The sequence below is a fragment of the Vipera berus genome, assembly GCF_964194415.1.
Source record: "Vipera berus genome assembly, chromosome: Z".
Classification (NCBI taxonomy): domain Eukaryota; kingdom Metazoa; phylum Chordata; class Lepidosauria; order Squamata; family Viperidae; genus Vipera; species Vipera berus.
This window is the reverse complement of record NC_138205.1, coordinates 92,489,274-92,507,787: the sequence shown is the minus strand read 5'-3', so window position 1 is coordinate 92,507,787 and position 18,514 is coordinate 92,489,274. Positions and strand designations below refer to the sequence as shown.

At 40.9% G+C, this 18,514-nt stretch overlaps 2 protein-coding genes across 2 annotated transcripts in view; both read left to right on the top strand.

Annotated features, from left to right (window-relative positions):
* Positions 1–10,027: 10,027 nt before the first annotated feature.
* The window catches only part of SNX10 (sorting nexin 10), a 52,734-nt gene continuing 44,247 nt past the window's right edge, over positions 10,028–18,514 (top strand). The window contains exon 1 of the mRNA XM_081343651.1: positions 10,028–10,353. The gene's annotated coding sequence lies outside the window, so the exon portion shown is untranslated. The remainder of the gene's footprint in view (positions 10,354–18,514) is intronic.
* LOC308679099 (transcription elongation factor A protein 1-like) lies at positions 13,991–14,690 on the top strand. The gene has a single exon (XM_081346348.1). The coding sequence runs from the start codon at positions 14,159–14,161 to the stop codon at positions 14,648–14,650; it is 492 nt and encodes a 163-aa protein (XP_081202474.1). The 5' UTR covers positions 13,991–14,158; the 3' UTR covers positions 14,651–14,690.

The window sequence follows — 18,514 nt, the reverse complement described above, 5'->3', positions numbered from 1 at the left end:
CGTACTACTCGATGTCCTCTCCGGTTTGGTGATTGAGTTCCCCAAACTTCTAGTTTTGGGTGACTTCAATCTGCCATCCCTGGGAGGGTCATCTGAGTTAGCCCGGGAGTTCATGGCTTCCATGACGGCCATGGACCTGACGCAGGTAATTTCTGAACCAACTCATGAGGGAGGCCACACCCTTGACTTGGTTTTTTTATCTGGACGGTGGTTGGATGATCTTGGTGGGGGCTCTCCATTTATTATGCCCCTGTCATGGACCGATCATCACCTCCTGCGGCTGGTCTTCCATCTTGCCACCCCCCACCGTGGGGATGTGGAACCAACTAGATGGTACCGCCCCAGACGCTTAATGGACCCTCTCGGGTTCCAGGCAGCGCTGGGATCCCCACCTGCCTCCGTCGCTCACAGCTCGGCAGATGCCTTAGTGGAAGCCTGGGAAAGGGCAGCCACTGAGGCACTGGACCGAGTTGTACCCCTGCGGCCCCTGACCCGGTGCAGATCCCATCGAGCTCCATGGTTCTCCGCGGAGCTCCGGGAGATGAAGCGTCGGAAACGGGGCCTAGAGAGCTGCTGGAGGTCCAGCCGATCCGAATCCGACCGGTTGCGGTTAAGAACCTATATTAGGTCTTATCTCGCAGCGATGAGGGCAGCGAGGTGCAATTACTTCTCTGCCCTCATCGCGTCCGCAGATAATCGCCCGGCCGCCCTGTTTAGGGTGACTCGCTCCCTCCTTAATCAGGAGGTGAGGGAGGATCCCTTGCAGGGTCGTGCCGAGGAGTTTGGTCAACATCTGTCGGATAAAATCGCTCGGATTCGGACCGGTTTGGACTCCAGCTGGGCAGAGTCTGACGATCAGGACACGGGCGGTCTTGTCAATGTTATCTGGGAAGAGTTTGATTCTGTGACCCCTGATGAAGTGGACAGGATTATGGGGAGGTTGAGCTCCACCACATGTTTATTGGATCCGTGCCCTTCCTGGCTGGTTTATGCAGCCAGGGAGAGGACACGAGGCTGGTTCCAGGCGGTGATATCTGCTTCTTTGAGTGAGGGTAATTTCCCCACCGTCTTGAAGGAGGCGGTGGTGAGACCTCTCCTCAAGAAGCCTGCCTTGGACCCAGCTGTCTTGAACAACTTTCGTCCAGTCTCTAACCTTCGCTTTCTTGCGAAGGTTGTTGAGAGTGTGGTGGCGCATCAGCTCCCTCTGGTCCTGGATGAAGCGGATTATCTGGACCCGTACCAATCGGGTTTCAGGCCCGGGTACAGCACGGAGACAGCATTGGTCGCTCTGGTGAATGATCTCTGGAGGGCCCGGGATAGGGGATATTCCTCTGTCCTGGTCCTATTAGACCTCTCGGCGGCTTTCGATACCATCGACCATGGTATCCTGCTGCGGCGTCTCAGGGGATTGGGAGTGGGAGGCACAGTTCTTCGGTGGTTCTCCTCCTATCTCCTGGGACGTTCGCAGTCGGTGTTGGCAGGGGGGCAGAGATCGGCCCCTAGGTCTCTCGTTTGTGGAGTTCCTCAGGGTTCGTTTCTCTCGCCTCTCCTGTTCAACATCTACATGAAACCGCTGGGTGAGATCATTCGTGGTTTTGGAGTTGGGTATCATCAATATGCTGATGATACCCAACTTTTCATTTCGACCCCAAACCACCCCAGTGATGCCCTCGCTGTGATGTCCCGTTACCTGGAGGCGGTTCGGGTCTGGATGGGGAGGAACAGACTTCAACTCAACCCTGACAAGACTGAGTGGCTGTACATTCCGGCATCCCGGGACATTCAAAACGTTCCATCACTTTCTATGGGGGGTGAGTTTTTACTCCCCGTAGATAGGGCTCGCAACTTGGGAGTCCTCCTGGATGCACGGCTTACCTTAGAAGATCATGTAGTAGCCATGACCAGGGGGGCTTTCGCACAGGTTCGCCTGGTGCGGCAGTTGCGGCCCTATCTAGACCGGGATGCCCTGTGTACGGTCACTCATGCGCTCGTGACCTCTTGTCTTGACTATTGCAATGCTCTCTACATGGGGCTTCCCTTGAAGACCACTCGGAGGCTCCAACTGGTACAGAATGCGGCCGCGAGAGTTGTCTTGGGAGTTTCCCGGTACTCCCATGTTACACCTTTGCTCCGCGAGCTGCATTGGTTACCAGTTGTCTTCCGGGTGAGGTTCAAGGTCTTAGTGATGGTTTTTAAGTCCTTACATGGCATGGGTCCGGAATACCTCGGGGACCACCTGCTGCCGGCGTCGACCCCCCTCCGCCCCGTGCGTTCCCACAGAGAGGGCCTCCTCAGGGTGCCTCCAGTCAGAGAATGTCGACTGGTGGCCCCCAGGGGGAGGGCCTTCTCTGTGGGCGCTCCGGCTTTGTGGAATCAGCTGCCGGTTGAGCTCCGGATGGCACCGGATCTCCGCTCCTTCCGGCGCGGGTTAAAGACCCATTTATTTGAACAAGCTGGCCTGGCCTGATGGGGAATTACTTAGGGTTTTAATATTTATATATATATATTATTGTTTTTATTGTGGGCAATAATTTAATTCTTTTTTAACTTTTGTACTTTTGTAGTTTTAAGATATGCCCTGTTCACCGCCCTGAGTCCTTCGGGAGAAGGGCGGTATAAAAAATTAAATAAATAAATAAATAAATAAATAAACTCAAAACTCCCTTTACTATCCTGGCTCCAAATGGGCATGGCCTGGGAAACCCATCCACAGACACAAGGGGTCTGCTGCCAGCAAAATGGAGCTTACCAGTCTTAGTCCATTTGAGTAGTTAGCTTGGAGTCCCATCTGGGGTGCCAAATTGTTGAAGGAAAAGTCTTCTTCATGGTTCAGTCCAAGCCAGGGATAAACAACACGGTGACTGCTTTAGAAAGAAGGTTGCAGTTTATTGAAGAGGAGAGCTAGACAGAAAGATGGCTCTGGAAGAAAAGAGCTGAGCACATGTAGGGAGTGGGTTTTTATACCCTCTTGAGCCTTTTGTTTGGAGTTGTTTCCTGTTCCTGTTTGATGCTATTTTCTGTGTTGTGTATTCTGACCTGAGTCTGGGTGTGCCCTTTGGCATCTGTGGGTTAATCTTATTATGTCCTTAGACTTGAAGAGGAGAGCTAGACAGAAAGATGGCTCTGGAAGAAAAGAGCTGAGCACATGTGGGTTTTTATACCCTCTTGAGCCTTTTGTTTAGAGTTGTTTTCTGTTCCTCTCTCCTCTTAGACTTTGGATGTGGCATGTAGATTTTAGGTGTCTTTGTCTTTTGAATCTTCTAGCTTCAACCTTCCTGGATTTACATCTGCATTTCTATAGAGCTGGTTTCTGCTTGGGGGAGGGAGACTTGGGGCTATTAAGAAAAACTGGGCATGCTTTTCTGCCTCTTTAAGATCCTTTGAGGAAATATATTTTTCTGTCCTTTTAATATTTCCTTCTCTGGGAGGCTGACTTCTCTCTCACACACACATGCATGCACACACACACACACACACATATAGATTGCAGTTAATTTCAATATTTCTAATACATGTGATCTGACTAAATTATAGCTATAAGTATGTGTATATAAGTGTAACTGATGTTCCATAAAATATATAATGTAGTGTTAATGTTAATGTTGATATTGCTTTCATATTTTATTGTTTTATATTGCCATTTTTATTTTGTGAGCTTCCTAGAGTTGCCTAATAGATGGATAGCATATAAATTTAATAAATAATAAATCAGTAGAAACATCAGAATCTTTGTGCAAAGTTTGATGGCACAATGAAAGACACAATTGCTAGTCAATGGTGATAGACTAGAAGAGATTAATATCAAGGCAAGAATCTTTGAAAGTGACTCATTATCACCACTACTGTTTGTCATTGTACTGATTCCTTTCTCAGCAATACTGAACAAGTAGGCCATCAAACAACAATATCTGTCAGATTATCTCATCTTTTAATGAACAATCTGAAGCTATATGAAAACATCATCTGAAATAGAATTGCTGCTCAACCCTGTCTGTTTATACAGCCAAGATATTGCAATGGAATTTGGACTGGACAAATGTGTTACCCTCACTAACAACAGAAGAAAAATAGCGAAAATTGGCAGAATCAAGATAGGGCTGGAAGGGATTGGAGGTGTTTTAATCCATCCTTCTGTCCAAGGCAGGAGTCCTTGTACCATCCTGGACAAATAGTTGTCCATTTTTTTCTTGAAAACCTCCAGTGATGGAACAGCCACCACTCTGAAAGGCAAGCTGTTCCACTGATTAATCATCTTACTGTCAGGAAATTCCTCCATATTTCCTGGCTGAATCTCTCTGACAAAACTTCTACTCATTGCTTCTTGTCCTGCCCTCAGGAGCTGGGGAGAATATATCAACATCCTCTTCCCTGTGACAGCCCTTCAGATACTGGAAAACTGCTATCATGTCTCCCCTGAGTCTTCTCTTCATTAGCCTAAATATACGTAGTTCCCTTAGCTGTTCATTGTATGATTTAGCCTCCACACCCCTTATCTCTTGGCCTCAGTGTCTTTTTAAAATTGTGGTGACCAGAACTGGACAGAGTATTCCAAATGTGGCCTCACTAGTGTAGTACAGAGTACTATCACTTCCCATGATATTGATGCTATCTCTCTGTTGATGCAGCCTAGAACTGCTTTGGCTTTTTTGGCAGCTGCAGCACACTGCTGACTTATAATTAAGTGGTGATCCACTGGGAAATATAGATCCCTCTCACACTTACTATTATTGAGCCAGGTACTTTTATTTTATACTTATGCATTTGTTTTTCCTTACTAAGTGCAGGACCTTACTTTTCTCACTGAATTGTATTTTGTTGGATAGGGCCAATGCTCAAGTCTGTCAAGATTCATCTGAATCTTGAGTGTCTTTCAAAATGTTGGCAATTCCCCCCAGCATGTTGTTGTTTACAAATCTGTTGACCTCTTTTTCTATCCTTTCTTCTAGATCATTTATGAAGATGTTGAAGAGCCCCAGACCCAAGATAGAATCTTGAGATACTTCACTGCATGCTTCCCTCCACATAGATGTAGCTCTATTGAGGATTATATGTTGTGCAGTTGGTTAACCAACTGCAAATCCATGCCTATTCCACGTTATTCTATCTTACCAAAATGTAGGCTGTGGTCTACTTTATCAAATGCCTTACTGAAGTCCAAGTATACTATATCCACAATATTTCTCTGACCCAGTAATTTAGTCACTTCATCAAACAAAGCAATAAGGTTTTACTGAAATGATCTTTTTTTTAACAAAGCCATGCTTGCTTCCAGTAATTGCCTTGCTCATTTCTAGATGCTTGCAAATCCAATGCTTATCTTTTCCAGGATTTTCCCAGGTATTGATGTCAAACTGATTGGTCTGTAGTTTTCTGGATCCACTCCCCTCCCCTTTTGAATATTGGGACCATACCAGCTCTTTTCCAGTTTCCTGGCAATTCCTTCTTGCTCCAGAAGGTATGAAAGCTTTCATTCATTCAGTGGTGCCAAGATCACAACTGCCGGCTCCTTCAGTCCCCTGGGATGCCCTATGAAATAACATCAAGAGCAGGCCCATGGCATTGGCAGTAGATGGTGTTGCGGTAGCACTGTCAGGGAGTTGGAGCCGAGTAGTGGGAATTGGGGTGGCAGCAGCAGCCCTCTACAAGAGTCCCAGTTTCTCATGTGGCCCATAGGGAAAATTAATTGCCCACACTTGTTCAAGAGTCTGGATGAAGACGATCACTACAAACTTGGGCATTCTTTAAGCTCACAACATCAAACATACTGAAGTCAATAAAAAAGTTAGAAGTGAATACAAGACCAGAGTGAAGTCAAGATTTCAAGGGAGAAAATACCATCAAGGAAATTAACACCAAGGCAATTCCAATCATTATACACATAGCTCAAATATTGGACTGAACTCAAACAGAATTAAAAGTCCTACATAGGAAGACCCCAAAAATAACAATATTCAAATGTGCCCTTCATCCATGTAGACAGACTCTATTTGCCAAGAAGGATAGATGAGTATGGAATGTTGTAAGTACTAGAAATTTGGAGAAGAAAAAAAAAGCACTGGAAAAATATCTGAAGGACAGTAAAAAAAGATGCATTGAAACTAGTACACCATGGAGACTTATGGTTCTGGAGAGACCAAACTAGTCTACAAAACAAACCCAACACCAAATGAAGAACAGGATACATGGCAAGGCAAACTACATTATTATATGGCCAGTACATTAAAAAAGCAGGCAAAGCAGATAACAAGACTTGGTAATGGCTAACTGGAAAATTAAGAAAAGAGACAGGGGGGCTAATTCTAGCTACACAAGAACAAACTTTAGAACAAGCATATATGAAGCCAAAATCAAGAAGACCACGGCAGACAGCAAATGCCACAAAGAAGAAATAACATTTGCCTACAAGCAAGAAATAGTGGACCATAATTAATAGAAAATGAAGAAGCTAAAGCATTCTGGGACTTTAGAATTCAAACAGACAAGCATCTACCACATAATACCTCAGGCTTAACCATTGTCAATAAAGCAAAAAAAAAAAGGCAATACTTGGGAGACATCAGAATAGAAGTAAAAGAACTGGAGAAGATAACAAAATAGAGACCTGTAAATAGAAGTAGAACGACGATAGCAAAATGAATATTGTGACCAAATATGTAGAACAACTATTGAATAAATAAAAGACATGCAGTATTGACTTAATTTTATTTCATATTATTTCCTTTTAAAATAAAGGTAAGCTAAGGTTGTTAAAAACCATCCACAAGCAATGTGTGATACTGGAGAGCAATTTAGCAGTTAACCTTTTTTGTTGTGGCTGATACGTTAACGATTTATTAATGAGCAAAAGCACAATAATGAGCATGCTCTCTAAATTCAAACACTGCCCATTAGTGGTATAGTTGGTACAAAAAGAAAGGAATAAAAGGTATGTGACCACTTGCCAATAGTTTGACTCTAATTACTTGCTCAGAACAGAAGAAACGTTATACACAAATGGATGAACCCTTGGGGATTTTTTTGATCACTACAAGTGGAATATTTCCAGCAAGAAAAAAAAAGGTTTCCTCCTCCCAAAACCTAATTCTAAAAGCAGAAATGAATCAGGACAGACTATTCCTAGGCTATTGTAAGTTGACAGGCTATTTCTGGATAATCAGATCCAGCAAAATCAGGCAGTCTCTACAGGGCCTCATTAAAAGCAAAAATGTTCCTTTTTTGTTTATCATACAACATATAAATATACTAGAGAGCAAGAGACCTAATCTCTGAACCACTGACACTCTGAACAAAGGTATTGATAGGGACTGCTAAGCTTGTAAGCCGCCCTGAGTCTTCGGAGAAGGGCGGGATATAAATGGAATTAAAATAATAAAAAAATAAAAATAAAATAAATATATGTAGCTCATGGTTGAATTGTTGGATTCTGTGTTCTCTAACCTTGCTTTTCTGCAGATGTTTCTTATCAGGCTACATAACATCATTAGTGCACGGGAGAGTAAAGTTTTTATTTAGTAACTTGCTTTCCAATCTTGGATAAGGTGTGATTTCTTTTATAGTCCTTGATGAGGGTAATTCCTGTGGAGATACGCCCTGAGGTGTTTGTGTGCTTCTTAGACTTTAGATTGTGTTTTTAAATATAAGGAATTAAAGAAACAGGAACCTTTATAAGCACTCTTTAACAGACAGATAAGACACATATTTTCCATTTAATATTTCTACTTTTGTCCTATGGTCAGCAGATCTAACATGACACAGCCTCTATGCTGGAAAATATTGTAGTCAATGTATGGGAAATCTTATTACAAAGTTCCAATTAAATTGAAATAGACTAATATATATGATTGTACATTATGAAGTAATTATAACATTATGTAATATAAATAATTCTTTATAATTTAAAGGACTGCTGCTATTGTCTCAATGCCATAGAAAAAGAAACACAGGACAACCAAGGAAATAATTTTATTGGACCCAAATGTGTGAGAATTCAGGCTGGATATTCAGAAGTTGTTTAGCAGTTCATAATGTCTTCTCAACTATGCCAAGCCTGCAGATTTTTCAGACAAAAAAGATACTTAGCCATGAAGAACTAGATTATGTTACAGATAAGCCATACCAGCAAAGTTTCAAGTTACTAAAAAATCTTCCATGACTTAGAAAGTAAACAGTGCTTTGACTAGCTTCAAGTTTTATTTCTTAATCCATTTATCACAGGAAAAAATAAGTGTTTTATTAATTTGGGGTTCAAACTTATGTATGTATATTTTTATGTAAGTGCCATTGAATATGTAAGATTTCTGTATGCTGTATAAAAGGCATAGGGTGGGGTAGAGATTTTGCTAAATCTTAAAACTAAATATTACATGGTAGTTAAAGAATAATTTTTCACTTATAAAGGTGGAACAAAATGGGTCTGCACCACTCTGTCCACTATTTCCAATATGTTTATTAAGAATTTTGTTTTGCTTAAAGGATGGCAATATGACAACTGTGGAGGGATGGGTAGGATTTTTACTGTTCATGTAAAATGCCATGGTAAGTGTGTGTGTGGGAATACTGACAGATTAGAGTCAAATCAGAATGCTGCTTATTATGGACTCACCACTGGCAATTACAGCCTTTCTGGAATTGGAAAAATTTGGCTGTGAAGAGAGATTAGTATTCACTTCTCAATGTGGTTTGAGATGTATGGGACCAACTTCCATCAGCTCTAAGAATTCTTCACCAAGCAACCTAATTAAAATCTAGGGAAAAAATTGATTCCAGGTACAGACAACATATATTTTATACAAAGAAAATCAGCAGTGCTATTACATCACCACCACTATAAACCTAAATAACATTATTACAGAAGCAGATCCCTCTATATTTTTACCTAATGAAAATACATATTGCATACTTATCTGAGCAACAAACATGGAACACAAAATGTATCTGAGGAATCAAAAGATGTAGATCCCTTGACTTTGTGACTAGAAGTGTGAATTTGATTTAAAATTAGTAGGGAACTTAACTAGCCTGGAACACTAAGATGCAATTAGTCTTTTTTATTCTTAATAAAGATATGTTCTACAAGCTGGCTGTACAGACTTTATGAGCAAATAAAACATTATACTCAGCAAAAGATACTGATTCCAGTATCTTTATGAGCTTCATGACACCAACTAGCAAGACAGAATGGTATTCTGAAGAGCACTTTTTCAGAAATCACATTACAGTACTCACTTACGAAGCAGGAATGATCATTCTTGAGAATTATAACATTTTAATGAATATTCTCTCTCTCCTTTTAAAACTGCTCGTCAGTATATAACCAGAGGTAGGCAACCTTGGCTCTTTTATGACTCGTGGACTTCAACTCCCAGAATTCGTGAGCCAGCCATGCTGGCTCAGGAATTCTGGGAGTTGAAGTTCACGAGTCATAAAAGAGCGAAGGTTGCCTGCCCCTGGTATATACATTCAGATTTTGCATAAAGTACATATATTTAAAGAGTTTTTCCGAAGAACATAGCAAAAGTGGAGCAACGACTCCCCAAGCCACTTTTTCTTACAAATATTTACATATATCTATAAAACCATCGGATGGATTGGATGCCTTTCACGGTTTTATGGAAGCTCTAATACTGTACTAAAGCGTCCTTTGGACTAGAGACCCACCAATTCCGGCACGAGGCAGCATAGGGCTGATTGGGAAGGAATACGCCGTCCCCAAATCGGTGTTGCCCGCGTGCAGAAACTTCAACTCCCAGAATCCCAGGCAGCGGTGACAAAAGACGCCCTAAATTCTCTGATGTAAAGTGGATAGTTTGGGCATAAATTCAGGAGAATACGCTTCCTAAATAGCTTTCTTCCAAGGCGCAGATTGGCTTAAAAAGGTCCTGGGCGTTTCTATCTCTTTCCTATTCCTCCGGTTCCCAAGGGGACAAACGAAATGAAAGAAGCAGAGTGGTGAGAAAAGGGCGGGCAGAGGGAGGATGGTGGCTCAGCCGTTTTTTAAAAATCAATACATAAAGCGATAAATATTGAACTCGAGGGGCCAGAAACCGGTGGAAGTGAGGATGCGCCAGGGCGGCCCCCCATGCTTTAGGCCCCACCACTTTCGCCAGCCCAGGCTCCTCCACCAGGCCTTTTTCCTCGGCTCACCTTGCATAGCGCAACCGCGGACGATGACGAAATCCCGGCAACCCCGCCTCTTGCCGGCGGTCACGTGGATGCAAAGTCCTTATCCACGCCTGGATTCGGTCAGCTGTTGCTGCATTTGTCGGCTTTGTGGTGGCGCGCGAGGAGCTCGAGACTCGTGCTGGTTGCTGCTTTTTGCCCATCTCCTCGCTACTGCGGAGCCGCGGTAGTCCGGTAAGTAATTTGAGGTTGGAAAGAGAGGAAGAGCGAAGATACAACAGAAGGTACCTGGGAGGCTACAACAGAAACGTGGTGGAATCGCCTTTCCTACAAGCGAGATTGCCCTTGCTGTAGGATGGCACGACAATTAGATTCCTGTAGTGCAGCTGTCTTCCGAATGGGATAGACTTCAAGCCCCATTATCCCCAGACAGCGCTGGGTGGGTATTGTGAAATCCCAAACCTTTCCAGGAAGGCAACCGCTTTAGAGAGAGGAAACTGCTATCCTTGATCGCCAGTCTCTGAATGGGTAGAGACCCTTCACTCTTCCTTCTCCGCATGAAGTCATTTTTTCGATGTTTTAAAATTTGATTTAATTCCGCCGCCTCACTCTGATTGCGCTTTGATAATGATTTGGCATCACCAAAGTGGTTTAGAAGAGGAATTTCCATTCCATCGTTACCTTTGCCTCCCTGAAAGATTCGCTCCGAAAGTGCGGCGCATAGAATGCTTATCAAATAAGCACTGGAATCCGAACTGGTCTAAAATTAAATTTTGTACTATAGTTTTATTTCCTGGTGGCTGATGCTTATGCACAGGGTGAAAAGATTAGTCAAAGAAAATAATGATAATAATAACAGGGAACAGTATGATTTCCTCTGCTCCTCTTGTCGGCATGTGTTTGGAAAGACGTCACTATGATTCATTCCTCCTATATTATTACAGTATTGACTTCAAGATATAAAGAAGCAAATTTATTAGAGCAGGGGTAGACCTTGCCCTCCCCTCCCAAAATTCATTCATGAAAAACATACTGAAAATTATAAAAAAGTGCTATCCTGGGAGTCTGATGCATTTAATTTTTACTGAGTAAGTTTTCCTTCAATGCTCCATGATAGACCACTTCTCCCACTGCTCATATAGATTTTTTGTAAAATATAGGCAGATTAATTCTATGGTGTGATCAAAACTAAAGTGCCTATAGAAAGGAATATCTTTTAAAATGTGTTTCTGTAAAAAGAAGGAAAGGGTAATCTGATAGAATTAAATATACAGATTTAAAACCTATACAGTTGTTAAGAGAGAGATTTTAGCTTTGCAGAACCAGCTTAATTTAATCTTCCTTTTGAGTGAATGGAAATAAGTTTGTACTATTTGGAGATAAAATAACCTTTCACAAAATTTGAACTAAGCAAGGACCAGAAATCAAATCATAAGAAAATTGCTGAAGACAATAGGGTGAGCTGCTTTCTGGAAAGAAAAGTCTATGTATATATTCAAACTTGGAACATGGGTTGCAGAACAGAGCTTAGACTGCTTGTCTTTATCTCTGATTTGCAGTTGTATACCTGAATTTCTGTTGTGAGCCTAAACATGTTCAGTTGATTTTAGAAGGATTTATTTTAAATATAAGGTTTCAAACAAACATGAAATTATTAAGAGAACCCCAGATCCTTACTGAATTCTCCAAAACTCTTCATCATACAAGAGATTTGGATAACTTGTACATTTTAAAAAAAACATCTATTTTAAATATATTTTAAAATAACATTAACATTGCTTCTAATGCTCCATGATTGTGAAGGATTTTTGTATTTTCTTCTTTCATAATAAATTAATGTATGAAATGGATGGGTACAGTTGTCTTGCCACTCCCCAGTATTGTGTATTTTGTATCAATGCATTCAGTGATTGTGAGAAGAGCTCACCACAATTTGTTTGTCCCTTTGTGTCATTGTCAGTTCCTGAGGAGTGCCTGCATTAGTCCCTGCTTTTTTCCTCACTAGAATTTGGAAGGGATTTGCCATTGCTTGCTTCCTAGTTTGAGAGAGTGTGTGTGGCCCAACATTACCTCACTGGCACTGTGCCTCAGGCAGGATTAGTATTTATGCTCCCCAATCCCTTAACTGCTACACCAAACATGCTCAGAATTATTTCAGGCAAGCTGGTCAAAGAACTGTATGTGTATAAATTAATATACTTCCTTATATATCTGCGGCTCCATGTACTAAATATGAGAGATACATATTTAATAACGTTTAAAATAGTTAAAGAATTGTTGCTAATGCCATTCAACCACAATCTTATCTTATGAACTGTCAGCCCTTTGTAGTAGGTGAGATTCCTAGAATGCTCTTTTTTGTTGTAGGGTAGACTAACAGAATCTTGAACCTCCTCTTTCAGAGTTTTATCTCTACTCCATCTCAACAAAATGAAGGGGAGGTTATTTTAAGTTTCTTTCTCCCATTTTGCTTTTTCTCAAGATCCAGTAATCTTTTCAGAGATAACCCTGTTAATAGTTTATTTTTTTTCCATCCCCCAAAGTCAGGTCTATATTGATTCACAACAATGGAATTGGGTATTAGGACATTAGATAAAGAAGAAAAGAAGATAAGGCAGCAGAGCAAAAAGTGGGGTCTGTTACCACCCGGTTTGATACCCCAGATTCCCCTAAGTAGGTGGAACCATGGATTTCAGCCTGGCATTTAGGGAGATTGGGAGAAGCTTAAGAGCATTGTAGGTGCCTTAAAAATTGCAGAGGTTTAGGATGCCCACTTGATCCATTAAAATACCAGCTGAACCCTCATTCTATGAACTTTCCTTTACTTTTGGAATAAGGCCTTGGCATGGCTGTGCAACATCCGGTATGACCATCACGGCAACCTGTCTTAAAATATGCGATTAGGTTTAATACAGATATTCAGCTGAATGCACCTAGTTTCCTCTTACACTATGACAGTTTAAGAAAAATTCCACAGACTGGCCAAATTCCATTTGATGCTCTTAGCAATAAACTCAGGTTCTGTTTTTAGATACAAGGGATTTTCCAAAGGTTAAACAAAGCAACTTTAGCATCTTGTGTAACTGAACATTCTATACTGAGGCAGCAGTTTACAACAGAATATTAATACAGGTGATAAGTAGAATACAGCTTGTTAGTCTTATATGACAGGAGATTCAATTACTTGAGAATAGAATACATTTGGTGGCACTAGACCAGTTTGATTTAATGGTTAAGGAACAAGCTAGAAACCATGAGACTAAGTTCTAGTACCACTTTAAACACAAAAGCCAGGTGGGTGAGTTTTGGCAGTCACTCTGTAAACCCAACCCATCTCATGTGTTTTGTTGTGTGGAAAATAGGAGGAAGGAGTATTAGATATCAATGAAGGAAAATATTTGTAGCTCAGGGTTGAAATGAGGAGGCCCTTGGTGCTCTCTGAGCTTGCTTGTTGTCTTGCAGACTTTCATCACCCTAACTAGGTAACATCATCAGTGCTAGTAAGGAGTGCTGTTTGCTGTCAGTTTATATTCTGGTGTCTTGCCTGTCTGGGTGGGTGGGGGCGGTCTTAGGGATTCTTTGGTTGGGCTGTTTACTAATGGCTCTGTGGCAGTTTCTTGAATGGGGTGTTGCTTACTTGATTGTTGGATTGAAGGTGACCTTGGAGTTAATCTATGCTGATCTGAATGCTGATTACTGGTGGAGAAGTGTTGGAGTCTTTTTCTCTGTTGGGCTGGTGGATTGTCTCTTTGGCATAATCTATAGATGTTATTAGTGCCTATGTGTCTATTGATGGCTGTTTTGTCAGAGTGCCAGGCTTCTAGAAATTCCCTGGCATTTTTGGATTTAGCCTGGTCTATGATTGTCCTGGCCGGTTGATGTTCACAGCGACCCCCCGACAGCGATTTGGCGGCTCCATCTTTGCTTTGCGCCGAAAGCTTCGGCATTCGTGGCGTAGAAGCAGCATCGAAGGTGGAAGCTCACTTCTGCTCAGTCGCCCCTGAGAGAGAGAGGTGGCGCCGCGGACCCGGCAGCCGCCATGACCACTGAAGATGAAATCATCCGCATCGCTAAGAAGATGGACAAGATGGTGCAGAAGAAGAACGCGGGTGGGGCTCTTGATTTACTCAAGGAACTTAAGAATATGCCTATGACTCTGGAACTGTTACAGTCTACAAGAATTGGAATGTCTGTGAATGCAATTCGGAAACAAAGTACAGATGAAGAAATTACATCTCTAGCAAAATCCCTCATTAAATCCTGGAAGAAATTATTAGATGGGCCATCAAATGACAAAGAATCTGAAGAAAAGAAAAAAGAATCAGCATCATCTTCACAAAATAGTCCTGAAGCAAGGGAAGAAAGCACATCTGATTCTGTACGGATGAAATGCAGAGAAATGTTGGCAGCAGCTCTCAAAACGGGGGATGATTATATTGCTATTGGTGCTGATGAGGAAGAACTAGGTTCTCAGATTGAAGAAGATATCCTTTGCTATATAATGAAAATTCGATGTTGTTCTGTAGTTTAATTCTTAACCTCTTTTAAAATATTTTGTTCTTTAATTTTCAGTGGGCTACTATTGTTGTTTAAATCAGTCTGTATTGTGTTCATTAATATACTTACATTTTTATAAACTATTGAATACAGAAAAAGTACTTTAGATCAGGTAACACTTTAAATAAATTGTGTGGTAGAAAGGATATACTTTTGTTAAAATATGTTTAGAATGTTGTGTATATTAATAGATTTTGTTAATAACAGGACAAAGTGTATACATGCCTTTGAGTTAACTGATATTATAAAAATATTATTTTAAAATATTGCTAAGCACATTGATTTGTGCTTTAAATTGTGTATATATATATAGGGATGCGGTGGCTCAGTGGGTTAGGACGCTGAGCTTGTCGATCAGAAGGTCGGCAGTTTGGCGGGTCGAATCCCGAGTGCCGCATAACAGAGTGAGCGCCTGTTACTCGTCCCAGCTTCTGCCAACCTAGCAGTTCGAAAGCACGTAAAAATGCAAGGAGAAAAATAGGGACCACTACGGTGGGAAGGTAACAGTGTTCCGTGCGCCTTTGGCGTCTAGTCATGCCGGCCACATGACCACGGAGACGTCCTCGGACAAACGCTGGCTCTTCGGCTTTGAAACAGAGATGAGCACCGGCCCCTAGAGTCGGAAACGACTAGCACGCATGTGCGGGGGAAACTTTACCTTTACCTTTACCTTATGATTGTCACATTTTCCCAATTGAAACTTTGGTTAAATCTGTCTATATGTTGTGAAATTAAAGAATTTTCATCATGCATTTTGAATGCCAGTTGATGTTCATGGATGCATTCTGCCAGTCTTCTCCCTGTTTGTCATACATGTAGGACAAGACTGGCAAAATGCATCCATGAACACCAACTGGCAGTCAGAACACATGATGAATATTGGCTTAGCATGTTGTGGGCATAATATGTCATGTTGATACAGGTAACATGTTCTAATAATTCAGATTTAAGGATTGGGATAATCTGTAAACCAAGCATATCTGTATTTATAGGAGAGAATTCAAGGTTGGTGTCCATTTACGGGCATTCTGAGTTTGTAATTGTTAAATATTTTATGGACTTATTCCACCCCTATTTATAAGACAAAAAGACCTCTTATGTTGAGTGTTAATACTTGATTCATATATCATTATGTAATGTACAAAATTTTCATCTTTTGTCATCTTTTCCTTATCAAAAATCAAAACTACATTATTAATGCAACATTTTAGCAGACAGCCAAAATGTCAAAAACAGTTTTCAAGTTTCTGAAATCCCTAGACTAGGCAAATATCTTTGTTTCTCCTGAAAGGCAGACTGAAAGCTCCATGACTTTTGGGGGGCTTGAATCCAGAAGTCTTCTGTGCTATTTTCACATTATAATCACTATTTAACATTAGCTCTCCTAGCTCTGAAAAACTGCAATTGCATTTCTCTCCCATTTCAGTCATTGAAATAAATCAGTTCTATTGTTGTTTTAGTGAATTTTTTTGAATGGTTAACTAAGTGAATCAACATTCATATTAAATTGTCAAGCTCATCTATATATGCTTTGTTTTGATTAGTTTGTTATTTTCTGAACTTAGGTTTAAAAAAATAAAATGTCCTTTTTATGTTTACATTACTATTTGTTTTGTTCTCAAGATTTCTGTTTAACATGTGACATCACAGATTTTCCTGGATGTTTATCATTTTTCACCTTGAAAATTGGCACAAATCTTAACCATTGGATAGAATATGCTCTATTTGGTTATCCAAATATATGACGTACTTGGTCCCTGTATTTCCTCACTCCCAGAAGGTTCACTGTATTCCCTGATTTATCCATCTGTGTTGGACTAGAGGGTTTTTTTTGCAACAGATGTGACAGCTTGGGAAAGATTGGCTCATACACAACTCATATAGATTTGGAGCAGTTTGACAGTGAAAACAAGGTGACTCAAGTTGACCTTGGTTCCATATTACAGACCTTTAGTTCTGCCACTTAAATCTCTTTGAAATCAGTGGGATTTTAGACAATGTAAATAGTCTTGTAAATAGTAAATGCCGGTAGTATTTGAATCTGAGAAAGGGCAAGGATAGATAAGCTTCTTCTCAATTCTTTCCAAATCATGCATTATTTTGGCCTCTAAAAACTATGTCAAAGAGGCCCTCATAAAAACAGTGAGAACCCCAGGTTTATTTTAGCTCCCTTTGTCCTATCAATTATTTACATAGGTATAACATTTCAGTCTAGTTGGAGACTGGATTATCTTACTCAGGTGGGCAAGTAGCTTTACAGTGGAGTTAGCCCTGCATGAATGTACGTAATGAGCCAATTTATGGCCCCTTTCAGAAGCTTTGTAAAACTGGCAGGAGATAATGAGGCCATTATAAATATCTGACAGATTGATTCCCTTGAATTATTTGGAATTTAAGTGCTGAAACTACATAGAAATATGGCTAAAATATGTCATATTATTGCACTTTACAGATTGTTTTTTCACAGTTTTGTAATAGCAGTGTAGTTTTATTCATAATATGTGCAGCCTTAATCCTTTACATTATTGCAATAGTAGATTTGTTATTTTATTTATTTGATTTCAATGCTGTCTAATCCCCCCCCCGAATGAATGTGAGTTTCATACAGTATTTAAAAGACTACAAATTCAAAAGGGCCATGATTGTCTGGATAAAATTGTGTAAGTGATATGGTAATAACAGATCTGAGAATAGACCTAGGTCTTTCTTAAGAGCTTCCTGGAACATTTGGAGAATGGAGTCATTCATATCTCTGGATGGATGCTGTTCCAGAGTGCAGGACGGAGATGAGTCAAGATGGCATAGGAAAGCCATTTGTAGGCCATATGATTCCATCCTACTATCAGGCACCATTTTGGAAGCAGCTGCTCAATTGTAGCTCTCCGCAATTGCTGTTGTTCTCACCATGAAACCATGTGGCCTAGGGATGGAACTGTTCCTGACTACCTGCAGAGATGTTGATGGGTTGAGCAGCCTTACCTCCTTCTCCAACACAAGTTCTAGGGATCTTCCAAAGGTAAGTAAAAAATGGGGGTAGGGACAAGAGTGTAGGGTCTAGTAGGATGGGAACAGACCTAAGGCCTTCAGTGACCTAGTGTTTATGTGTGTGTGGGGGAGGGGGAAACAGGCCTAAGGACTGCAAAGACCCTGAGGGGTAAGAAGAGGAGCCCAGAGTGTCTCAGGAGGTGGCAAGATCTGTGGCAGGTAAGCCTGGGCTAGTGGTATGCATCCCAGAGCCTACCTGATTCCCGAGATACCCTATGCTGTGCTTAATGACCTGTCTGGTTGCTTAAGTAGGAAAAGCTGAAAATTCTGGTTACATTCAGAACAGGTTTCTAAATTGAAGTACGATAAAGAAGAAATATCACATTTCATGAAGTTGACATGTGATCTTTTTGGTTTTGGCTTCTTATGTTTTGCAGACTCAACCACTTTGGTTTGTAAATAGTGTTTGTGGCTTAGCATATGGTGTAATCCCAGATGTCTGGTTGAGATGAGATAAGAACATGCAAGGTCAAGTAGAAAAAAGCTTTTTGAATTGGGTAAAGAGTATAAGTGAAGAGTGTAGCTAAAAAGTTCTACTCAAAATAAGGCATTCATCTCCTGATTTGAATTCCTCAGGGACAAAATCTATACAACATAATTGACAGGTGTCTTCTTTCCTTTAATCATTCTCAGATTTCACCTCTGGCAACTTAGTTAAAATGGGATAGCATCTAAACAACAATATTTTATTATTTTGGTTTGTTATACAAAAAGACAACTGTTCACACTGGATTTGGTATTTTACTCCATCTACGAGTCCCTACCAAGAACCTGGAATAGGCAGATGTGGACG